The sequence below is a fragment of the Athene noctua genome, chromosome 20 (assembly GCF_965140245.1).
Source record: "Athene noctua chromosome 20, bAthNoc1.hap1.1, whole genome shotgun sequence".
Lineage (NCBI taxonomy): Eukaryota > Metazoa > Chordata > Aves > Strigiformes > Strigidae > Athene > Athene noctua.
Window position 1 is genome coordinate 12819412 of NC_134056.1, and position 25512 is coordinate 12844923.

At 49.6% G+C, this 25512-nt stretch overlaps 1 protein-coding gene across 3 annotated transcripts in view; it reads left to right on the forward strand.

Annotated features, from left to right (window-relative positions):
- RABL6 (RAB, member RAS oncogene family like 6) overlaps positions 1–18324 on the forward strand; it is a 60256-nt gene extending 41932 nt beyond the window's left edge. For all 3 annotated transcript variants that reach the window (XM_074923423.1, XM_074923424.1, XM_074923425.1), the window contains 6 exons: positions 1084–1249; positions 10833–11045; positions 11712–12060; positions 13904–14075; positions 15799–15848; positions 16463–18324. In XM_074923423.1, the coding sequence (XP_074779524.1) occupies positions 1084–1249; positions 10833–11045; positions 11712–12060; positions 13904–14075; positions 15799–15848; positions 16463–16660 (1148 nt within the window). In that variant the 3' untranslated portion in view covers positions 16661–18324. The remainder of the gene's footprint in view (positions 1–1083; positions 1250–10832; positions 11046–11711; positions 12061–13903; positions 14076–15798; positions 15849–16462) is intronic.
- Positions 18325–25512: the final 7188 nt, after the last annotated feature.

Genomic DNA, 25512 nt, shown 5'->3' on the forward strand with positions numbered 1-25512 from the left:
CTGCAGTCCTGGTATCTCAAGGGTGCTTTTTGGGTGGGTTGCAAAAGGCAGCTAGGAAAAGCTGATCTGTCCATGTTATTAGGTTTATGTAGCATGACAGGGGTCTGCACCTCTACTGGAACATACCTAGGGACTAGCTAATTGGAAAGCAGTTGAAAAATCACTTGTCACAAAGTAATACTTGTTTTTTATGGGAGCTGCTGTTTAAGCTTTCCCTTGAAGTCTTGCAATAGTAATTCTTTTGGCTGTGTTTTTTCTTACACCAACGCTACTCTATGGCATTAGTAATAGTGTTATTCATATGCAAAAGTGATCTGAAAGCTGTTCTAGTAGATCAAAGTCTAGAAAAAATATACAAATCTTCTTCACCCATAAGAAAAGAGCCTAGATGTGAAGTGCAGTCCAGGCAGAAGAAAAAGGCTGAATATTGCAAATTCTGAAAAGGTTAATCACTTTAGGCTTGTTGGTTATGCTAATTTCATGCGTTTTCGTCCTGATACCTTGAAGATGAATAAAGGTGTCTCAGCAAATAATCTATATTAAAGCGAGTGTCTATTCGCAGTAGGTCTTAAGCTGTGGTTACACAGGGCATCTAAAAGCACAGTGTGAACAATTCTACTTTTGACAGTTAACAGATGAAAAAGCAAGAGGAGGTGAGTGGGTGAACTGAACAGTCTGGAAAAGGTAAGAGAATAAAGAAGGGACATCACACAGCTGTGGTGCACACAGCATAGGTGTAAAATCTGGCTGTGGTATAGACAGTCATAGAATAGAGTCAGCTGTAGAATAGAGTCAGCTACCATGCTAGAGAATTTTTCAGACTATTTAAGAGCTTGGGTCAGCGTGGTGCATCTTAAACCATAGTGGCCATGTGTGGTCTGTGAATGCCTTCATGCAGGATTCTGGTCTGGTTTGAGTATCCTGTTTATACCCTTCCTCTTCCCTTTCTGTGTAGCAGAGGTCCTACTTTGTGGCTGCTGTCTGTGTGCTGAAGAGGCCCTGGGCAGGATAGATCTGTAAAAAGCAAATTTCTGTATTGCTTGTGGTGAACGCTCTGTTTTACAACTACTGTTGCTTATCCAGATGCTGCTGCTGCCACTCCTCCTCCCCACCCTGAAGCCCCTGCAAAAGTACAGAGTGTGGAGGACTTTGTTCCCGATGACAGCCTGGACCACAGCTTTCTAGAAGACCCAGCCCCACAGAAGGGCAAAGGGAAACCCCAAACTAAACACCGTGTTGACAGTGAAAGGTAAGGAAAGGAGGATGGAGGGAGAGTAAGCCAGGACATACCTGGATGTGCAGTCTGAATGATGAGTTGGGCCTGGCTAACCTGTTACAACTGTTCAGAAAGTGACTGCAGAGCAAGTAGCTGCCCCTGAGCCTTTCTGGCTGTGGCAGTCAGTTGTAGTGTCCACTGCCTCCCATTTAATGATACACACTCCTCCCTGGGAATGAGCTAGTTACCACTTTCCTGGTTTTGCTGTCTTGCTTTTATGCTCAGTGTTAAACAACTGGGTTGCTTTGGGTCGGGAAGGGATTTCCCTTCTGGCCAAATGTGTTGAAACAGTTGAGATGTTCTCCTTCTGGAACACAATGCACTTTGCAGGGATATTATGGGTTTTCTGCCTAATGCATGTTTTCCCACTGCAGAGACCCAGAGCATGACCAGACTCCCCCATGGCCTGGTACTGCTGTTCCCAAGGCATTGTAAAGGGGTTTGTGTTTGTTGGAGGACACTTGGGGGCACTCCATGGCTCGATGGGATTCTAGAAGGAAGGATGGAAAGGGTTGTGCTCTGTTGAGAGTGTCACTTCATGCTTGCCTGCAGATTCCAGATAAACCTTAGTGGGTGCCTTTCTATTTCTCTTTACATTTCTAATGTCGCTTCTTAGCATTTCCTCACTAAATTGGAGAGATGTGGATTTGATGGATGGACTGTTCGGTGGATAGAGACTTGGCTGGATGGTCACGTCCAGAGAGTGGTGGTCATGGCTCGGTGTCTGGATGGAGATCAGTGATGAGTGGTGTCCCTCAGGGGTCCACATTGGGACCAGTACTGTTTAATATCTTCATCAGTGACACAGACAGTGGGATTGAGTGCACCCTTAGCACATTTGCAGATGACACCCAGCTGAGTGGTGCGGTTGACATGCCTGAGGGATGGGATGCCATCCAGAGGGACCTGGACAAGCTCAAGAAGTGGGCCTGTGTGAACCTCATAAGGTTCAACAAGGCCAAGTACAAGGTCCTGCACCAGGGTCAGGGCAGCCCCCAGTACCAATACAGGCTGAGAGTAAAGGGATTGAGAGCAGCCCTGTGGAGAAGGACTTGGTGGATGAAAAGCTGGACATGACCTGGCAATGTGTGCTCGCAGCCCAGAAAACCAGCTGTACCCTGGGCTGCATCAAGAGCTGTGTGGCCAGCAGGTCCAGGGAGGGGATTCTGCCCTCTCCTCTGCCTCATGAGACCCCCCTGCAGTGCTGTGGCCAGCTCTGGGGCCCCCAGCACAGGAAAGACAAGGACCTGCTCGAGCGGGTCCAGAGGAGGCCACAAACATGGTCAGAGGGGTGGAACAGCTCTCTGTGAGGACAGACTGGGGGAGCTGGGGGTGTTCAGCCTGAACAGAGGAAGCTCCGGGGAGACCTTAGAGCAGCCTTCCAGTACTCAGAGGGGCTACAGGAAAGCTGAGGACAGACGTTTTAGTAGGGCCTGTTGCCATAAGACAGGGGGTGATGGTTTTAAACTAAAAGGGGGTAGATTCAGACTAGATATAAAGAAGGTATTTTTTACAATGAGGGCGGTGAAAGGCTGGCACAGGTTGCCCAGAGAGGTGGTAGATGTCCCCTCCCTGGAAACATTCAAGGTCAGACTGGGCAGGGCTCTGAGCAACCTGGTCTGAAGGTGTCCCTGCTCATTGCAGGAGGGTTGGACTAGATGACCTTTACAGGTCCCTCCCAACCCAAACTATTCTATAATTTTATCTTTCATATGGCAGGAAGCTGGGCTTATGCTGTAGGCTGGATTTGCTTTTTTTTTGCTTTTTTTGCTTTTTTTGCTTTTTTTTTCTTTTCCTAGCTTTGATGTTTTTTAACCAAAAAAAGGGAAAAGAGATTGCGTATACTGAGCTGCTTACACAAGAGGATGTGCAGCAAGCTGTCTGAAAGCAGACTGTAAGCATGCTCACAGGCTCTGCATCTCTCTGCTTAGAATAGTCCTTGCCTGCTGCCTCGTGTCATCAAGACTAGATTAACCAGGAGAATAATTAAATGCTGATAGAGCTCGTCTGTGAATGTGGTGGATTCTGCATCTTTTTGGCATCTTTGTCATGATTCAGTGTTCTCTAGTTCAACCACAACAACTTTAAATCAATGCTGTGTGAGGCTTAATGCCTGTATAATGCGGGTCAGCCTGAATCATCATCCCTTGTGATGGTAGAACACGTGGATGTTTTATTTAAAAAAAAAAAAAGGAAAGAAGGAAAGAAAGAAGGAAAGAAAGAAGGAAAGAAAGAAGGAAAGAAAGAAAAAGGGGTGGTTGCTAAAAGCATGCTGGCCTACAAAGTGTCTTGTTCGCGACTGTGGCTAAGCTGGGATATTTTTCTCTGTTTAATAGAGAAATGTCAGGAGAGCCAAGCCTGACCTTCCTGGGGTTTGCTGAAGGACTGGGTCCTGGAGTGTCCTTAGAGCTCTTTAGCTGCAGTTCTTGCTGTGGGTAGGAGGTTGGATGTTTAGCAAAGGCTTCTCTTCTCCAGAATGTCAGTCGTTGGAAGCAAATAGTTGTTAAACTGTACAAAAAGCCAAACATTTCAAACAGTGGTACAAGAGCCCTGCTTCTTGGTTGTAGAATTGCCATGTTCTGGATTACTGTGATGCCCTTCTGTGCTCTGCCCCCAATCTTTCTAGTCTTCCAGTGCATATGAGCTGGTGGGGGCAGAGAGAAAGACACCTTTGGGCTTTCACAGAGCATAGAGAGGACTTGTTCACAGCTTCATCCTTTGATGACAGTGGTAACCAGCTGCAGTCAGAACACATCTGTTTCCTTAGGAGAAGACCTTGCAGTGCATACCTGCAATTTCAGATGCTCATTACTTCTCTGCAGCTTAGCATCCATGTCTTGCTCTGGTTTTTTATGTAGTTCAGACAGTTTTCTCAGTGGTCTGACAATTTTACCTTCTGTTTCTTGCCAAAAAGGGCCTACCACAATGGCCAGATGTGCTGAGCTTCAGAGATGTAGGTGTGGTTCTGGGCATCACCTGCAATAGTTGATTTCCTTCAGAATGCCAGTTACAACCCCATGGTGCCCAGGAGCAACATAAGACTTCACTAATAATCAGCTTCTACTGCAGTGAATAGGTGGTTGTAGTTGCAACAAAATCTACTGCAGCAGAAATGTATCTCTGACCTAAAGAACACAGAAGGCTCCTATGGAATCGCTGAAACCTAATGGATATTTTATTGGTTTTAAAAAATGAAATACTGGAATCTGTTTTCCTCCTGCATCTGGGTGAGGAACAAAGCCTCAGAACATACTAGAGATGCATTCAGGTCTCGTGATCATTTTTAAGCAGATACCCGAGTGTTAAGCTTCCGCATTTTGCCAGCGTTTCTTCTGGGTGTGCTGTAACCGAGTGTAATCTCTGAAACTGAAGAGCTGTTGAAGATGTGGCAGAAGAATGGCTGTGTGTTGAGAATTTGTGAAGTTACTTACCTTACTCAAATAAGAGCAGTTGCCTTGCTGTTTGTAAGCAAGAGTGTTGCAGTTAGCTCATGTGAGAATGCCTTAGTGCAGAGTGCGTTTCATGTGTGAAGCAGAATCACAGAATGACTGAGGTTGGAATGCATCTCTGGACATCATCTGGTCCAACCTCCCTGCTCAGCCGGGGCCACCCAGAGCTGCTTGCCCAGGACATGTCCAGATGGCTTTTGAATTTCTCCATGGTGGAGAATCCACAACCTCTCTGGTAACCTGTGCCAGTGCTCGGTCACCCTCACAGTGGAAAAAGGTTTTCTTAATGTTCATAGGGAACTTCCTTCAGTTTGTCTCCCTTGCCTCTTGTCATTGGCCAGTACTGAAAAGAGCCTGGCTTCATCTTCTCTGCACCCTCCTTCAGGTATTTCAGTATGTTTATAAGGTCTCCCAAGCTGCCTCTCAGCTAAGCAGTCCCAGCTCTCGTGTGGGAGAGCCTTTCCTCATGTGAGAGATGCTTCAGTTACTGAATCATCTTCATGGCCCTTTGTTGGACTCTCTCCAGTATGCCCACATCTCTCTTGTACTAAGGAGCATCCAGAACTGGACACAGTACTCCAGATGTGGCCTCACCCGTGCTGAGTAGAGGAGAAGGATCACCTCCCTCGACCTGCTTTTGCAATACTTTGTGTAATGCAGACCAGGATACCATTGGCCTTCTTTGCAGCAGCTTGCCAAGTTATGTTTAACTTGGCATCCACCAGGACCCCCAGGCCCTCTTTTGCCAAGCTGCTTTCCAGCTAGGTGGCCTCCAGCATGTACTGATGCATGGGGTTGTTCCTCCACAGGTGCAGGACTTTGCACTTCCCCTTGTTGAACTTCAGGAGGTTTCTGTCAGCCTGTTTCTCCCTCCTGACAAGATCCCTTGGGGTGGCCCCATGACCTTCTGCCACATCAGTCACTCCTCCCAGTTCGGTGTCATCTGCAGAATTACTGAGGGTACACCCTGCCCCACCATCCAGATCATTAATGAACATGATAAACGGTACTGGGCCCTGTATTCAGTCCCTGGGATACACTGATAGCTACTTGGCCTCCAACTAGACTTGGTGCTGCTGATCACGACTCTCTGGGCCCAGCCATTCAGCCAGTTTTCAATCCACCTTACTGCTTATCCAGCCTGTACATCAGTAGCCTCCCTGTGAGGATCTTATGGGAGACAGTGTCAAAGACTTTACTGAAGTCCACGTATCTACAGCTCGTCCCTCATCTACCAGGCCAGTTATTGCATCATAGACTTTCATCGAGTTGATCAAGGGTGACTTCCCCTTGGTAAATTCATGCAGACTACTCCTGATGATTTCCTTGTCATTCATGCGCCTGGAAATAGTTTGCAGGATTAGCTGCTCCATCACCTTCCCAAGGATTGAAGTGAGGCTGACCAGGCTGTAGTTGTCTGGGTCCTTGTTCTTGCCCTTCTTGAAGATAGGAGTGGCATTTGCTTTCTTCCTCAGGAAGGTCTTCAGGCACTTCTCCCAGTCACCATGATTGATAAAAGATTATCAAGAGTGGCCTCGCAGTGACATCTGCCAGCTCCCTCAGCACTCATAGGTGTGTTCCATCAGGGCCCATGAACTTATGTCTGTCCAGTTTTGCTTTGTCCAGGATCCCTGACCAGATCTCGTTCCACCACGGGTGCATCTTCTTTGCTCCACGTTATGCTCCTGGTCTCTGGGACCTGGAATTCCTGAAGGCCAGTCTTACTAGTAATTACTGAGGCAAAGGAAGCATTCAGTACTTCTCCAGGGCATATGTAACCAGGTCCCCCTTCTCATTGAGCAATGTGCCTGCATTTTCCCTAGTCTTCCTTTTACCATCTATGTACTTTTAGAAGCCTTTCTTCTTGTCTTTGACATCCCTGGCCAAATTCAATTCCCTTTGGGCTTTCACTTTCCTGATTTCATCCCTGGATTCTCAGATGATCACAAAATCATAGAAGGGTTTGGATTAGAAAGGACTTTGAAGATTATCTAGTTCTAACCCCCCTGCCATGGCCAGGAACACCTTCCACTAGATCAGGTTGCTCAAAGTTGTTTCTCTATTCCTTACAGGTTACGTGTTCTTTTATCCACCCCCTGTATCTTTCCTTTTTGTGTTTGAGTTTGTCCAGTAGCTCCTTGTTCATCCACATAGGCCTCCTAGCATTTTTGCCTGACTGTTGGGATGAACCTCTGTTGAGCTTGGACTAGATAATTCTTGAATATTAACCAGCTTTCTTGGGCCCCCCTTCCCTCCAGAGCCTTATCTCACAGGACTCTTTTAGGCAGATCTTTGAAGAGGCTAAAGTCCAGCTTGTTTTTTACCCTCTCCCCTGCCCTCCAGATCCTGAACTTCACCGAGGCTGCCTTTGACCTTCACCTTCCCAACAGGCCCCTCATGTTTTGTGGGTATGAGGTCCAGCAGAGCACCTGTCCTCATTGACTGTCACTCAGAGGAGGAAGTTCTCATCAGTGCACTGCAGGAAACTCCTGGATTGCTTACGTCTCATTGTCTTGTCCCTCCAGCAGGTATCGGGTTGGTTGGAGTCCATGAGGACCAGGGCTTGTGAACATGAGGCTGCTTCTGTCTTTTTGTAGAGGGCCTGATACACTTGTTCCTCCTGGTCAGGCAGGCTGGAGCAGGCACCGACTACAGTGTCACCTTCACCTGTCCTCTCCTGAATCCTCACCCATAAGCTCTAAGCTGGCTCCTTGTCCATCCCCAGGCAGAGTTCCGTGCACTCCAGCTGCTCTCTGACAGAGAGCAGCTCCTTGGGGAAGAGGGGAAGGTCTTGTTCCCGTTGTTGGAAGCAGGATGTTATGGTATGTAACCAAACTGCTTCCTGAACTCAGGGCTCTGTTTGCTTCCATTTGTAAAAACTTTGCTTTTCTGAGCTTCAGAAAGAGGCTGTAAAGTCTTGTATTTCTCATCCATTTTGATGATGTAGGGAATTTTTGAATTTTTGGAATGATGTCATGTGAACTCCTCCATTCTTTACTCCATAACATCTCTAAACAATGAAGCAAGAGCAGTAATGTTAGAAAAAAACTTTTTTTTTCGTAAGGGTGCTGTCAGTGAAGAATGCACTCATGCCTATGGAACAAGGTTACTCTTGCCCAAAGATCAGACAGCTGCTGAGAATTTCAGCACTTACGGATGTCTCTTGGTGTTGCTATAGCTAAATCCCAGCACAGATCTACAGAGATTAATGGAGTCCTGGGTTTTGTTTAATGGCGTGTTATGGTTCTCTAGCTTGCGATAAAGAGAACTCCCCAAATTAGTTTCTTTACCGGTTAATTAGGAGGGTAGTTCAATCTCACAGTTTGCTGTATCAGAACTTAATTTGCTGCTTTTTAACCTGATGCCCTGAGCCAGTGTGTATGTGACTGCACCAGAGGAGCTAATCTGGCTCCAAATAGGCTCCCCTCGTCCCTCCTGCCAGGCTGGCCTAGGTCCATGGGTGGTCTGTAGGTGTCTGAAAGTGAGTTTATGTTGTACTTAACAGCGTTCCTGATCTGTCTTCTCAGCCCCACTAGACATTTATCTTAAACATCAAATAGATTTCCTTGCCCCTACATCTGAAGGGCTTTGAACTGGTTCTTTGCTTTTGTGGCATCTGTTATTTATTTAGTGGTACCCAGCTGCACTAGACCAAGTGAGAGATGCTGAGGACACTGATTCACGAGTAGAAGGCCCCATCTTCTAGAAGACAGCTATGCAGGCTCATCCTGCGTGTGTGATTCCCTCAACTTATCTGCTTTATTAGAGTTTGGGTTTTTCCTCTTTCTCTAGCCCCAAAAACTGATGTGGCAAGAGGATTCTGCTGCCTGCTCGTGGGTCTGGCTCCACTGGCTGCACAGCAGGGCTGTTGGAATGTGGTCGACCTGGGTTTGAGACCATGTGCTCAGGTTGCAGCAGGATTTGTTTCATCACCAGCAGCCGTTTTGTGTACGCGACAGAGGGCTCACTGAGGAAACCCCGACATGCTCTTTGATCAGTAGCTCAGACGCAGACCTCGGTGAACGTAGTCGTTTTTGGTGGGTACCTGCGCCTGCAAACATGTTGGCTCAACACCAACGCAGGCTTGGCAGCACGTCAAGTGTTGGAGAGAGTGGTGCAATGTGCTTGTTTTTGCATGCTCTGAATTCCTTCCAGCTGGAACCTCAGGACCACAAGCTGATACTAATTTTGCACTGTCAGACCTTGTTTATACTGCAGCAGTGATTTTCCTGACGTATGTTCACTCCATTGCTTTGCTCTCGAGCTGTCACTTAGTGATTTCTGTGGAAGTTATAGATGGAGGCAGTGTATTCGCTGCAAAGGGAGATGACCCACTTTGTGCGGGTGTGTGTACACACATGGATGTTCTGTTCGGACTGGGAATGCTTTAAAGGCTTCAAGTCTCATATAATGTGTGGTGGAAGGACAGTGGCAGCAATCTCTGAAGAGTCCCCATGCTTAATAGTGCAGTGACGTGTTAAAAAAATGCAGTGTCACTAGTTCAGAATAATATCCTGCCATTTTTAAGATGCAACTCCATTTTCTTTTCAGCGCATTTCAAGAGGAAACCCTGCCAGTGCTTTGCAGACCTCAGAAATCTCACTTGTAATTCATCCAGCCTTGGAGGCTGTTTTGGGCACCAGTCTTCTCCTTTGTGTGGGACAGGCTGTGTGCCTCCTTTCTGGCTCAGTATGAGAGCAGCAGTGTTATTGATGAAGGGGCTCTTCAGCAGCCTATCTGTGCTTAGCTGCGAGCTGTGCTGTGAGTCCTGGAAGCGGAGGGATCTACACCAAAAGCAGAAGGAGGGAGCGGATGCCAGCCCTCACCCTAGCACTCTAACCCAGACAAGCATTGCTTGTAATCACTCTTAATGTGCTGCACCAGTTGTCGTAAGCATGGTGTCCCGTGTGTCACAAATAACTCCCATTATCTATTGGCAGAAGTATTAATTCTTTAAATGACTTGTTTTAAAGATTTTTAATGACAATAACTAGCCATAAGAAGAGCCAGAGTGAGTAGTACAGTCATCCAGACTGTGTTAAGGCCTCAGCATTGCCTGTCAGCACACCATTCCTCACTGTCTCTTCCAGAGCTGGCTGTGTGCTAGTGACTGGGAACACCACTTTCTTCCAGATTAAGGATTTTAGGGTTTTGTGATTACTTTTATGACTCTAAAATCAAATGAAGGCTGTGTTTGTCCAATCCGTATCAAATCATTGAAATGACAGTGACTGCTGTGTATGGGGTAGGTTATTAGAAAGAAGCTGGGTATCTGTTGTGGATAAAGCAACTAGAATGAGGAAGGGTGATGCAAAGGCTCATCAGCTGAGGCTAAGATAAATATCTATATTCCTGACATAAGCAAATGCTTCATAAAGTGTTAAAATCATTGAGTCCTAGGGACATTGAGACAAGAATCCTCAGCTGGTAATTTCAGCTGGGAAGCTCTCTATCAAGATGGCTCTGAACACATAACTGTGTTACATCCAGGGAGTCTGACAGACTCCTAGCTCTGAAAGTGTGTCCTTAGGTTAATTTAATTTGGAGAATGTTAAAGCATGGCTGTGGTGTCTGGGTAGCTGCCTGCTTCAGGGAGCACCAGAGAAATAGAAATAATTCCAGGAAGCTAATAACTGCAAGTGAATTCCCATAGCAGTGACAGTATGTGATCAGGTTTAATTACAGGATGTGGGGATTAAGGCAAGCAGTTCCCACGATTTAACTGACTGATCCTTGCATGTTGGACCAGAGATGTTCTGATAGAGCTGAAGTACAAGCCGCTCTGTAGCACTGAGGCTCACCTTTTCCAGCCACTTATTTTCAGCTCGAGCAGAAGCAGCGCCGGTGTGACACCCCTTTCTGTGGCCCATTTTATACAGGGCTTGTGTCACCGCTGCAGCCTGCAGGGAGCAGATCCAGCCCCCCACGGGACAGCAGCTGGGCTGTACACAGGGGGAGGGCTGGCGGTGCGGCTGCCCCAGGCTAAGGGATGTTGACCCTGAAGTTGACTGGAGAAGCCAGGCAAGCAGCAGTGTATGTTCAAGGGGAGGCATGTCTGTCTTGACACGTCTTGGGGGTGCTGTGTCTGATCACTGTCTATTTTGCAGCGATGGAGAGGCGCCTGGTGGGAACCCCATGGTGGCTGGTTTCCAAGATGACCTGGATCTGGATGACAAAATCCCCAGCAGACCCATGCTGGCACCAGAACAGGTGGCCAGCAAAAACATCACTCTCTCCAGTGAGGAGGAGGAAGAGGTGAAGGACTCTAAGGTCGTACTCATACCTGATGAAGACAGTGACATGGAGCAGGAAAAAAAAAGGTACGAAGCACAGCCTCAAGTGTGGGGTTGTGCTGGCAAACTTGGGCCTCTTCTCAGTCCTGCCACTGACTTCTGTGCTGCCTCTGGGAAATCTTGGTGTCTCTATCAGCCAGTTCCTTTAGCTGTAAGCTGGGGCTGTACTTACTTTAGGTGTGACTGCTTTGTGCAGTGTTTTCTGCACTGCACCTAGGCAGCATGCCTTGGAGCACTGTGCTCCTGTGGTTGCTGGCACCTCTCTGCTTGGGAATGGTCCAGCCTTTTTCTCAAGTTTGAACAAGAGACTTTAACTGAGTGCCTGAATGTCTGTTCATAGCAATGTGATGAGGACAGAGGAGTCTTGTGGTGAAGGGAGTAGAAGTCATTCACCACACCTGTGCTGGAGAATGATGACCTGGATTGTGTTCTTCACATCCCACGTCCTATGGGTGATAGTCAGGCATGGCCTGCTGGTGCAGGCACCTGTGCATCAGCATCCACAGGGACACGAGGGTTATCTTCAGCCTCTGAGTGGTATGTGTTTGACCACACACCCCCGTAGGATGAACTGCCTCTCCTGTTGAGATACACATTGCAGCCCTTGAGGCAGGCTCAGCTATTAATTGGTCGTTGTGCTTCGCTTCAGAGTGAGGGTGGACAGGCTTTGACAACTTTCTTCTGTCTTCTCAGGTCTTCCAGAAATTCTCTGAAACCACAGAGTGAAACAATTTTGACCAAAGCAACTGACCCGAAGCCTCCTGACAGTTTACCTCCACGTTCTGGGTCTGAAAGAAACAGCAGCAGCAAGGTCAACATTAGCCTGCCAGCTGCTGCTGCTGCCACCCCAGCAGCAGTCCAGGCCCCAAAGACCACTTCCCAAAGCAAAGGACATGCTCTCAAGCAGAAAGTGGTCAAAGAGGAAAAGCCTGAGGAGTCTGACAGTGATCAAGAGGGACCAATAGCTACTCAGATGCTCTCATTTGTTATGGATGACCCAGACTTTGAAAGTGAGGATTCTGACAGCCAGAAGAAGAAAATGGTAAATAACGTGCATGAATTGCTGTGTGCTGCTGCGAAGCTGATCTTTAAGTGTTGAGGCGTCTCACCGAGCAGAGGTTTCATCTGCTGTCCCATCTCTCAGCAGCAGTCACAGCAAGTCAGGTGCTAAGCAACCTGAAGAGATTGATACAAGCTCAAACCCATTAATGCTCTGACTGTTGAAGCCACACAGTGACAAGGTTTGTGCTTATGGGCTCTAATGTGTTTATTCTCAGTAAGTCCAAAGTGTGGTCAGTCCAGTGGTAGAAGGTGTAAAGTAAAGAGCTAATGGTTTTTCACCCAAAGTTTTAACATGTAGAGGGGTGTGTGTGTGTGCCAGTCAGTCCAGCAGTCAGAAGGCCATAACAAAATCTGCTTGGCAAAGCTTCCTACTGAAGTAGGAAAATCTGCCTGAGAAGGACTTTCCACTATAGCCAGGTTACCTATAATGTCTCTGTGATGTTCAGCACGTGGGCAGCTGCTCAGTGCTGCCTGCAGGTGCCTGCTCAAACGCACAGTGCAGCAGGAGTCCCTTCTGCACCTGGCGTGCAGAGATGGAGAAAACACAAATATCTTCTCTGGGTCTTGTAGGAACTTGCTGCTGTGGCTCTAGATCTCCCTGATTTCAGTGATCTGTACTTGCAGCCAGCAAAGCAATCTCTAGAAACTGCTAACCATGGTTTGGGATGGGCAGTTGCTGTTCAGGGGTACTCTTGGTGTCTGTGTTGGCTGGTGTTCAGAAGCGGTTTTGCATCTGGAGCATTTTGTATTTTGTTCAGGAGCGATGTGTTTGCATCATTCCAGAATCCTTCAGAAAGGGTGGTTGCTCCAATTTCTTTGACCTTGCCTTTGTGTCGTGCTGTTTATTAAGTAATTTTTCCATTCATTTAGCATTTCAGTACCTGCTTTTCTTGGCACTTTAATATGAAAGCAAAAGTATTTGGAGCAAGTTTACTTCTCTTAGCATGCAGTGATGAGAAACAGGATTTGTGAGGCAGCTTGCCATTGCAGCAGTGTCAGGGAGGTGCCCCACAACTTGTGAATGCTTTTCAACTACAAGGTTTACTGGTCAGGCAAAGCAGTAAAATCACCACCGTTACCAAGGAGGAGGGGGGCATTGCCTAGACCAGCAGCAGAGCGAGGCCATGTTTGGTCTGTATGGAGGATATAAAGAATGGGTGGTTAAAGAATTCTGAAGAGGATCAGTTGGCAGGTGTCAGAAGATCATTAAACTTCATTTCCATTCTCATCATGCAGAGACAGAGGATTTTTGGGTGATGTCCAGTCTCTGCAGCATCCTGTTTTTTAGCTCACATTGAAGGGGCAAATTTGCCCTGGGAACATATTCCCTTTTGACTCGATGAAAGGAGTTATTCTGCAAACACAGTCTGCTTCCTTGGTCCTGCTGCATGTTGCCTCTGGTATGCAAGACCCCAGAGAGCTACAGAGCAAAAAGGTTTTGTCTGTCAGGTCTGGAGGTGAGTTTTCAGCCTATTAGACTTGATTTTCCCCAAAACAGAGGTGCTTCTCCAGGGCAGTTAGAGGCTGATGCTGTTGAGCTAACACAGTTGAAGGTCTCGTTTAATCCCTTTGTATCAGGAATTTATTCTGGTAGCACGAATGTTAACAGAGCACACTTTCCAGTACCAGTGCTGCTGAGGCATTTTACAGAGGCAAGAAATAGATAGAGCTTGTGAGATGAAGAGCATTGATTTCCAGGCAATAACAGCTCAGTTCAGCTTCCCTCCTCCCCATCTGCTGACATCTAATGTCTTTGTGTACAAAATGCTTAGAGATTTTGGTTGAAAAATTTGTCGGTGTTGTCTGCCTCTTCTTGTCTCTAGGATGAATTCCCAGTCCGGGAAGATCTCTCTGAAATATCTGATGATGATACCTCGTTGGCAAAGCCACCCCAACCTGTGAAATCAACAGTCCACTCCTTTAAACTGAAAAATGACTCAGATCTCTTTGGTTTGGGTTTGGAGGAAACTGGTCCCAAGGAGAGCAGTGAGGAAGGTAAAGGTCACACATTATTTCCACTCTTGCTGATTTTGTTTGTCAGGCATCTGTTTTTTTTCTAAAATGGTTCCAGGGTGTAAGCAAAACAATTTGCACTAAATAAAATATCCTGTAACTTCATGCAGTGCCCTGTGTGAGTCTTTAACGTGGTCTAATACAGCACAAATAACTTTCTTTAAGTTTTTCCCCATGGGGAGTGGGGGAACTTGGCTCTCCGTGGCATCAGCTGTGTATTATTTTCATCCCAACTGGAAGCCGGAGCACATCTTTCACAACCTGCTTCTGTATAAGGCTTCCTGCTTACTCTTGTATGCTTGGGAAGAGGTGTTCAGCATTGCAGTGTCCACCCCCTCAAGAATTTGGATCAACTTGAGCAAAATGCTCTGACATACCCTGCCAATTTGCTCTTCTATTTTAGGGAAAGGTGGGGTGGGGCTCTGATCACAACCGAAGCATTCCTCAGGCCCCCCATCCTCTGAGGGAACAAATCTTACTCACGCAAATAATCTGCTGTCTTGGCATAACTGCAAAGCAGCTTCCTATAGATCTGCCCCTGATGTCACCATGAAAGATGGGAAGTTAAGTACTTAAGGGGAGCAAAAAGCTGTAAGCAGCATCAGAGAGAGATCTCTTTCAATAGCTATTCCAAAAGTGTAAGCAAGGTGTCACAGGCTGTAATGGCTTCATCGGCTTGTCGCTTTGAGTTGCCGAACAGCACAGCTTGAAATAGCTAAAAGTGCATCTGCAGAGGCCAGGTCAATAATTTAACATCAGTTTAGCATTTAATAATTCAACATGGCTTCCTCCTATCTTCTCTTTCTGGGATAAATATAAAAACATAATATAGGTAGGCAGTCAGTTGGAGCTTAACCAGCAATTAGACTTCTCCATGGCTGACTTGTATTTACAGATCAACCGAGTGTGTAGGTAAGATTGACAGTCGAGTACCACATGGGAAATGTGGTGCAGTTATAAAGCCTCCTGTGAAACAGCCAAGTAGATACTCTCCTGTTCAAAGAGGTTTTGTGCAAAGGCAGTGGACATTCAGCAGTCAAATCGGCAGCCAAGTCAGAGTCACAATAACCTGGGACAAACATTTTGACAGTGATGGACTCTGGGACTCATTTGATACCATGAAAGTAGCCACCCCTGTAGAGCAGGGCTACAGCACTGACACTTTGGCCTCGTGATGGCACAGTCTCCATATACAGTTTGAACAGTGGTGAGTGTTAGCCAGTCAGGGTGTTCCCATCTGCTGACACCGTGTACTGAATGGTCCTTCCATTCCTAACCCGACTCACAGAAGATTTCCATCTGGTTTTGAATATTTAGTAGTCAGAGGGAAATTGTTCCCAGGAGCTCTTCTTCAGTTCTGGAATTAATAATGGTCCCAGATTTGGCCTTTGGACCAGTTTGTAGAACTGGTCTCTGTTTCTTAGTAGCTGTGATACAGTGAATGCCCAAGTCAGTGTTCATAACACAGAATAATATAGATAATATAATGCTCATAATTAAAGTAGATGTATAGGGTTAAGTTAGAGTGTGACTGCTGGGGCCTGTGTTAGTTTCTGAAGGCACGGTTTGTCCTAAGGAGTCAGGATTGCCTTCTCATGCAGCTCCAGAATGAAGCACTTTGTTCTCAGCAATCAGCACAGGGCAGAACTGGATCTCTTATGGTTTAAAATGACTAAAAACAGTGTTGGTTTTTTTGTTTGAACAGATAAGCAGCCTTCTAAGGAGAAAAAGAAGAAGAAAAAGAAAAGCAAAGAGGTACTATTTAATTCCTCAGAGCTGATCTCCCATATTATCTCCCAGTCAAGGAGAGGGATGGCCTTCTACAGTGTACCCTGTGTACCTGGTGGACTTCTGTCCATTCTCACATCCTACAGCTGGATCTGTGCCTCCCAGGCTCTGCAGACCATTAAGCTTAAAAGCAAGCTTTTAGAACAGTTGAATTTTGAAAAGGCAGTGTGCAAGTTTGTAAAATTCAGGATTAAATAGAGCAGTGCATCTCTGCTGGGCTGAGGCTGTTGATAGCACCATGACTTTTTTTCTAAGCAGAGGAGTGTCCCCCGCAGACCTGATTCTGGGCAGCAAGGGAAGTCTGCAGGAGGCTTTGTCTTTGACATTTCTGCCAGTCCAATACTGTGGTATTGTTGGGCACAAGCTGCCTGACAGACCACTACTACATATAAACCAGATGGTCTTTCCTCTCTTCTGTCCAAACTCACAGAAGGGTCTTTGGGAATTAAGTCTAAGCCAGCCCTGGTTGTAGATGCTTTACCCTAAGTAAGGTTGCTGTCAGAGCCAAGTTTCAGGGTGATATATGCTGGGTTACTGGCATACTCAGAGGATTTACTAATAAAAATATTCTCATTTTGCAGGAAGAGGAGAAGTCTGTGAAAAAGAAGAGCAAACACAAGAAGAGCAAAGAGAAGGAGGAGAGCAAAGAGGAGAAAAAGAAAAAGAAAAAGAAGAGCAAGGAGAAAAATAGTGAGATAGATGAACTTGAGGCTTTTCTTGGAGGAGGAGGAGCCACCGTGAGCAAGCCACGAGGAGGTGGGGACTATGAGGAGCTGTAGGCTGGCTGCATGTACACGCAGCGGACTCTTCTATCATGGCTGTCTCCATATTTTCTTACGAGTCACACCAGGACAGGTGCAGATGTGTAAAGCTTTGGCCATTTGTCATATATTCTCTCAAAACAGAGTTGGCATAACAAAAGCTTTACATCTGTGTTTGCTGTTCTGGTGCATTCGTTACACAAAGAAAATCCAGCTGAGATGTACTTGAGTAAGGGGAAGGTTCAGGGCATGGTTTCCAGGCCTGCTTCCAGGCTGTCATTTTTTCTCCTTCCAGCGATGCCCTGTCAGGTAGCTGACAGGTGTGGGAGGCAAAGAGGATCTGCCTCCTGCTCTGCCCCTGCTCTATTCCAATCTGCACACCTGAAATTCCAGTCTTGTTAAGAGGAGTGCAACAAAACATGCCGCATGAACGCATCGTGCTCGCCTGTCTCAAGTCTTTAACTTTTTATCCTTCCTATTTTTTTAATGAGAAAGGTGGTATTGGCCATTGCTCCACCCAGCAGTTGATGAGCTTTAAATCAAGCAGACCATGCTATGGTACAGCTCTCTAAAACAGCAGCCGCAGGGCCAGAATGAGAGAGAGAGTGTGTGTGATTTTGGAGTCCTTTGAATGGGACCTTTCTGCACAGCAGCTTAATTAGCACTTACTGGTGCTGCTGTTGGAATTCATGAAGCCCCATTGATTTCCGTGGCCCCAGTGTCTCAGACACTACACGTAAGCTGCTATGCAGTTTGGGAAAACAATGCAAAGTGCAAAGCTAACCTGAAAAAGAGAGAAAAATCAATGCTTTTCTGCATTTCCCACCCTTGAATTTGCATATACTAGAATCCCCTCCCTTCGGTACCTCTCAGGGACATGACTCTCATGTAGAAATGAGGATATTCAGAGCTTCAGAACTGTCTACAGGGACGTGTTAGCATGGCAAGGCATTTGCTTCTCAGGCATTTTACAGTCACGCTGTAAAACACCGGCTGCCTCCCTACACTGAGAGGGACAACCACTGTAGCTCAGACAGCACCCTTCCCGGTCCAGCTCCTGCTGCAGCCATGTTTACTGGGCCGAGCCTCCCAGCAGCCAACGTGCTGCCTTTCCCTGCCCCAGGTGGAGAGCCTCCTCCTATCCCATGAGTTTGGGAAGACGTTTATTTTTTGCTTTGAACTTAAACCTGCTCAGCAGCATTAAACCTTGGTACCTGCTCAGCAGCATCGGTTACCATTGGATGGGCACTACAGGCCAGCCCTTTGCACTTGCCTGTGTCTCAGTGAGCAACCCCTGTCTTTGATGGAGCTTATTAGTTCTCCGTACCCCCTTCTGTTTTGGTTCTGGTGTCCCTTTCACAGCTCAGATAGTGAAGCTTCCTCCAGGTTCTGTGCATTACATTACCCTGTTGCTTGCAGGTTGATTTGAGGTTTGGTTTTGTTCTCCCTCTCCCCTTTTTGTTGTACAATGTCAACCATGAAATCTAATCTGGGGTTTCCTTCTACATCCCTGTAAAGCAAGGTGTTCTTTTGATCTGTTATCCACTGCAGATTTGTCTTGACCAGCAGGCACTTAACCTGCTCCATTTTTTCTTTTTCTTTCCCCCAGCTCCCAAAATGCACTTGTAACTGTTTCCCTATAAAACAAACTGGTTTTTTTGCTGCATGAGCAGTATACTGTTCAGGTCTGTTTGCCATTAGCATTTGCCTACTTCTCTGAGCATTACAACATTTCACGTGACATTGTAGGGAAATTGCATGGGACAGTTCAAACTTTGCACGTCTGGGGAGGAAAAAGTGGATTGGGACGTGACCGGTTTGTGGCCTCTTGCAAAAAGGCAGGCGGGCGTTCAAGCTTCAGCTGGCTGCATTCCTGAAAGCGCTTCTGTTCTGTGAAGATTTTGGGTCATGTTCCATTTTGCATCGAAAAAACCTGGTACAATCCATTCTGACTATAAAGCTCTGTTGTACAACTGCCTCTGCACATCTTCTTCACCAAAAGCATGTCTGGCTGGGCTCAGGAGCTGTGTGTCCTTCCAAGACTGTTCCACAGACAGGATCCTGCTGCCCCTTCCTCATGCTGTTGCATTCTCACACTTCATGGAACAGGGCACTAAATTAAAAACTGTTTTAAAAAAAAAAAAAAAAAGTTGAACTTAAAAACTATGAGTTCTGTCCCCTAAACTGAAGTCTGTCCTGAGAGAGCTGTTGTTTCACACAGCACAAGGGAGACGGCATTTCTGTTCAGCTCTGCTTCCTTGCGACCGCAGCTCTTGGTTAGCAGAAGGCTGTACAGGCACCCCGTCCCGTGGAAACACTGATGTTGGCATTGGTTTGTCTGTCACCTGGGCCAGATTTGACCACCGTAGGAGCCTTTACACTCCCTGCAGCTCGTGTTCCTTGTCAGCACAAGGAGTTGAGACAAAAAAAATAGCGAAGATGAGTCATTGTCTTCCAAAATGCTCCTTTAAAAGAGACAAGCAGATGCAGGAGCTCTTTACTTGCACTAGAGCCCCAGGAGGGTGTGTGGCATGTTCTGGCTTTGGCAGCAAGGCCAGGGAAATCCCATCCTGTGAGTGAAGCAGGAGCATGGAAGGGAATAGCAGCAAAAAGGCACTTTTTAACTTAGACCTTTCTCCCTTTTCCAGGGAATGCTGAACTGCTTAGGGCTATGCATGAGGTGTCATCCAGTGCCAGCAAGTGTGAGTGAGGGGAGAAAGAAATAGACCTTGTCTGAGCTGGGCTCTCACAGGCCCAGTCTTTCAAATAAGCTAAATATAAAAAGTATATGTACGTGCCTGTCATTACGGGGAAGCTACTGCAGGATCACACTGATATAAATAGTTCCTGTGAGCATCTCTGGAAGTACCAGTGTATTTGCTTTTGGGTTTTATCAGTCATCCAAAAAAAATCAAGAGCTTGAGGCTGAGGAGCTGCCATTTCTTTCAGTTAACGCTGGCCAGAGCTGCATGCTGGATGAGGTCTCGGTTGGTTTAGAGCAGCAGGAGTGAGAAGTGCAAATTTATCTCTGCGTTTGTAGCTTGCCAGCCGGGCCTGGCTCCCAAGGGGAGCCCTGTCCTTGGGTGTGGCTGAGGGGGGCACATGCCTGGAAGCCATACTGCCTGCTCCCCTGCCTCCACACCACTACCTGGTTGAGATCCGCAGGGCCCTCTGTCACGATGAGATTGTGTCTTGGCTTCCACTGTGCCAGAGCATTCATGATAAGTCATGAGAGGTAACTCTGAGGTCCCCTGCTCCCACCTGCTGTGTCTTCCCAGCCAGGATCGCTCAGCTGCTGACCAAGCCTCCCTGGGGTGTGGTACAAGAGCTGCCTGAAGAGCAGCCTCTGTTCGCTGGAGCATCAGGCTGGTCTGGCAGCCCTCCAGGAGGAGAGGAGACTAGTCTGCAGGAGTCTGTGTGTCTGCTTTGTGGACAGCATGTGTAGTATCTCAGCTGTGACAGCCAGGATCCAAGATGTGAACGAGAGCTGTGTGCCCAGCATTTATTTTGGGGAGTGTTCCTTGCTGTACCCGTCCCTGGAGCTGGGACAATCCAGCGTGACAGTTAGCAGCTCCTGTCACTCTTGGCAACTCCTGGTGTGTGACTGGATGCAGCTGCTGTAACAAGACAAGAGTGAAGTCGGACTCTGAGAGCAGACTGACATTTTGATCTCACAGACTTCACGGCGTTGCCTTCTGTGCTGGCATCCCTGTGGCTCCCCAGCTGGGAGCTGATTCTAGCCAGACCTTCCCGCTCACCTGCACCCAAGTGGCCTGGAGCTGTCTGGCTCCTCTGTGCGTGTAGGTCCTCCCCTGAGGATGCCTTCTCTGCCAAGGCAGCATGTTCACAGCATCTTTCTCCTGATGGCCCAAGTCTCCTTAGCACAGGTGGCTGTCCCTGCTCGCTAAAGCTCTTGTTCATGTTAATCTGTGTTAGTGGCTGTCACAAAACTCATCCCTGCAAGAGAATCAAGCTGCTTAGCACTGCTGCTGTGCTGTGCAGGTCCCCAGCTCTGCATGATGGGCCAAAAGGACCATGTCTCTTGATAGCCAGCCCGTGGCTTCCTCCGCCCCCTTGTCAAAATACCAGGTAGAAAAATAGCACAAGGACAGATTGACCAGTCCTTGCAGCTCCCACCACCCCCAAACCAGCCAAGTTTCCAGCATGCCTTTGGAAAATTGTCCATCAGTCTTCTGCCTCGAGACTTAGGAGGTGTCTGATAATTGCCATCCAGATTTATTTCTGGCCAATTTATGCTTATTTGTTCCTTTGCCAGCACTGTTTAAATACTGCTCCCCGCTCCTAGCCCTGTGCGGACAGAGCTCATATCCCTGCACTACTTCTGTTGTGCTGGACAGGCTGTCCCCCGGCTGTGCTCGCAGCCGTCCTTGGCACCGGCTCCCTTTGAGTTCATCTTTCTGTGGCCGTGCCAGTCCAGATGAGCTCATGCTAGGGCTGGTACTTATTGATTCCTCAACAATGCATCTCCTCCTGCACCCCATGATGGGCTGGCCTTTGTCACAGCTGTATCCTGCTGGAGATTTGCAGCTAGCAGCCAGCTCACCAGCGCACCAGATCTTCATCATTCTGCATGATTTATGATAAAGGCCCCATGCAAGGAGCACAGTGATCCTGCCCGTTGAGGTTTTCGGTTTCACCCTGTTTCTGTTGCTCCCATAAGGTCATAAGTTTTTCTGTGGCTTGCCAAGGCCTGGGGTGGGAATTTGCTTCCTTCCCTCCAGCAGTGAATATGAAAAAGTTACTGAAACTTGGGTTTTAGCTGAACACAAAATGAATATGGGAACTTGCAGGTGCTTTTGGAGGAGGCCAACCCTGCAAGCAGCTGCAGGCTTCTGGAGATGCTGCAGGGCTGGACCAACACCCAGGCTGCAGCAAGCCCCAGTGCGGAACGGGCCAGGCAGCGCTGAAGGGAGGGCAGTGAGCAGGCAGGTGGCTGGGCTGGGGGCAAGGTCTAATGGGCATGCTGCCTGCAGCTTCCCTGCAGTCAAGGGTCCTGCTTCCTGGAGAGACTGTAGTGCTTGCCTGTCCTTTGGGGATAGCCCTGCGCTTGCAAATGAGTGATTCTGGGGAAATCCTGCAGTAGGATGGGCTTATGGACCGGGTGCTGTAACCTAGCAACGGTCTCAATCATGGCATAATATAATTAATCCAGTGCTGGCTCAGTCCGCTGCTTAAAGATACCAGGGCAAGTGGTTGAGCCTTTTTAACTTGTGGGTTTGCCTTCAACAATCCTTTAGCATCTCAGGCATGTCACACACATTCCTGGCCCTGGCGTGGCTCACCGTGAGCATCCAGTCTTCATCCTTCAACCACTTCACAGGGAAGTTGCTTAGCAAAGAGAAATGATCCCCTGGCACCTCAGAGAGCTGTCATGGCTGCACCCAGTGGGATCTGTAGGCTGACGGTCAGGTGAGATGTGTAGTGGGCTAAGGCGGTGGGTTCAGGCACAGAGCAGCCTGTGGGAATCCAGAGCTCCATTACAGGTTAAAGCAGCAGGTGTTCCCAGTACACGGGTGTTTGCTCAGAGCGGTATGCTGATACTGCCATGGGGCAGCAAGCCAGCCTGTGAACCCATAAAACTCCCTAGTTCTCTCCAGATTGTCGGCAGGCTCTGCCTTACAGCGGGAGCGAGGAAGGGAAGCAGCGGTGTGTCTTTCTGTCACTGCAGAGGTGAGGGGAGGAGGAGTTGGGGGTGCTGAGTCTCCCAGTGGCAGGGGACACCCAAGAGGTGCTGGTCTCCCCTCTTCCACACACCTCTGCCTGCTCCAGGATAGCATGTGTTGGCGCGGGGGAGCTCTGCTGCGCCTGAGGTTTGGTCTGGGTGGCAGCCGCAGACGGAGACCGTGCTGGTGTCTGCAGACTGGCTGCGGGAAGGAGCCAGCAGGCTGGGAAGAGAGCAGGCTTTTCCCTGGAGCTGGTAGGAGAAACACCCCTCCTTGTGCCGTTGGCGGGAAATGGCTCTGTGGCAGGGGGCGAGGTGGTGGGCTCCCACCCTGGCCTTGCTGCCTTGAGCACTGCCCGGTGTTGGAGTCATCAGCCCAGCACCGAGGAGGTCAGTTCGTGCGTCACTGGGGGGGCTGACGGCTTCGGGGGATCATGAGCTGGCACGTGGCATTACTGGGGCAGGCTGGAGCCTGGTGCTGCCGGCTCTGCCCGGGCTGCTGGGACGCAGCTCCCACCACACGCTGGTGCTGCGTCCTGCTGGCGCGGCAGCCCTGAGACCCGGGGCCTGGCATCTCCCTTGTGTCAGAGATGGGGGAAGGGAGGTGATGGGAAGGAAAGAGGAGGAGAGAAGCTGGAAGGGGGGGGATTCCCCCTGCACCCAGCCCAGCCATCACGTTGTCGCCAGCCAGCCTGGCTGCTCCTCGCGCAGGGAAATGGGAGCATCACCCCTAGACAGGAGCTGTGGGGTGTCCAGCAGGCAGTGGCAAGGGGCAAGCGAGCAGGCAGGCAGGCAGGGCAGCTGCGAGCATCCTACCCCATCCCATCCCCTCCCATCCCAGTTCTGCCTCACTCCCAGCTGCGGGATCCCCGTGTTCCCTTGGAAATGGGGGATTTCATAGCAGTGTGCCATGGTGCTGCCTGCAGTGGGGTGAGGGGGAGGGGAGGGCAAGATCTTTCCCATCTATCCTGCCCTCCAGTCCCCCCAGGCCTGCCTGTGACACTCCCCACCTCATCCCTTCCCCATGGGCAGGGGAGGGGGCATGACAGCTGCCAGCCCCCAGCTCTGGCCACCCCAAAGCCACTGCACTGGCCCTGCAGTGGGTGTGCTGCTCCCCAAGGGGCAGCAGCGCGCCACCCGCCTCGGCTGCCCACACGCTGAGGGCGGCAGCCGGGGAGTGATGAGCCCAGGGCGAAGGGGAGGTATCAAATATTAATCCCTGCATAAATTCAGCAGCGGGGGAGGGAGTGGGAGGTTGCACAGCATCCCCAGCACCTTCCTGGTGGCATCCATGTTGCACGTAGGTCCCCAGATGGGCTCTTCTTGGGGACCCTGAGGGCATGGTAAGGCACTGGGTGCCCATTTCCCATAGGGTGGCCATAGGTGGGTGCCACAGCCCCCCCCATCCTGTTTTGGGGTCCCCCACACAATTCCCCCAGTGCTGGAGCCCTCATCCTGGTAAACTGCTTTGGTGGCTGCAGCACCCACGGGGAGTGACCCAGCCACACACGGAGCCTGGGGGCTGGCAGCCACCCCCTGCCTGCCTGGCCCTGCTGCCTGCCCGCAGCACCACCGGCCGTGGTGGCACGACACATCCTGTACCCCCTCTCTGTGCGGGAACCCGACAAGCTCCTGTAGCTGCACACGGGGGTCGTGCGGGTGTTTCTGCTGCGTTTGGGAAGCCGAGTGAGACCCAGAAGCTGTCTCCTCACCTGCTTCACCGGAGCTGCTCATGCTCGACTCAAGTCGCACCCTCGCCCCGTTTCTTGCCGAGCTGTCACCCCGCGAGTGCAATTGCCCTGACACCAGCATCCATCTCGCAGGTGGCCCTGAGGACAGGCTGGCGGCCGCCTGCGCCACGCTGTCGCTTCCCATCGCCGTCCCGGTACTGAGCTGCCTAGCCCGCGCCAGGGCTGCTTGCCTCCCTCTCGACTCGCTGCCCTGCCATCAGGGCTGCCCAGCCCTTCGCCAACAAAACTACAGTGGGAACCTCCATGCTGGGTGGCAGCAGGTCCTGAGCTGCCATCGGGGATCTGCCACCTCACACACCCACTGCCCCAGACAGCCCTGAGCGCCCACAGGGCAGGATTAGCCTGTCCTATCCCCTGAGCTTGCCAGGGCATCCTCTGGGAGGGCAGCTTGGCCCCTGTCCCTCCAGGCTGGGCATTTTTGGGACCTGCTGTCTCCTTGGCACCTGCCAGCCCGTCACATCCCATGGAGCAGGTGCCAGAGCACAACCGGCACCGGCCTGGCTGCCCGGTCTGCCAAGGCGAGCACGCGGGCTCGCAGCTTCTGCACAAGGTGTGTCCGTCTGGGTGAGGATGCGCCCTCTTGCCATCTCTCGATGATCAGCCCAACGCACGTGGCAGAGGTGGATGTTGTTTGTGTTTAACATCCAAATTATTTTTCCCTAGTTGCTTTCTGAGCATCTCTGAGGAATCAGCTCCTTTTGCCCTGCTGAGTTCCCCTGACACCACCACACCAGTGCCCCAGTCCCGCTACCAGACTGGGGCTGGGAGAGTCCTGGGAAAACCCCTTTATGGGAGGCCTTTTGCTGCCCGCCTTCTCCTGCCTCTACCTGCTTCCTCAGTGAGGCGTTGGGCTTCCTGGCAGAGTGATACGGCATTTTGCAGATGCCCAGAAAGGTCCTTCTAGCTTCAGAACTACCCTGTACTGGCAGTGTCAGAGCTGTCCTCCTCCACCCATGTCTGCATAGTCCCCACCAGCCTCCCCTGTCCCTTGCTGCCTCACTCGTGCTCAGCAAGTCCCCACACCCAGCGTGATGCGAGAGCTGGGGCCGGGAGAGGCCTCAGCCCAGCAGCTTTGGCCTCTGCAGCTGTGCCTGGCCCCGCCAGGGTCAGCGTCCCCAGGGCACGCCAGGGGGACCCCACTTTGGGTGGCCCCTTCCTGCTCTGAGCTGCACCAGGGTGCTCAGGAGATTCAGATATCCCGAGCCAGGTGGGTGTTGAATCTCATGAGCAAGCAGGACTTTGGGCAGGGCAGGTGGCTGGTGAGACCAGCCAGCCCCAAAACCTTTGGGTTTTTAATCATTTTGCAGCACTGGGGCTGGGCTCTGCCCGTTCACCCCGCAGCTGCTCCCCACCACCCATGGGGACGCGCTGGTCAGAGGGAGGCACCGGTGATGGATGATGTGTGAGAGAGACGGGGATGGAGTGGGGCTCTTGGG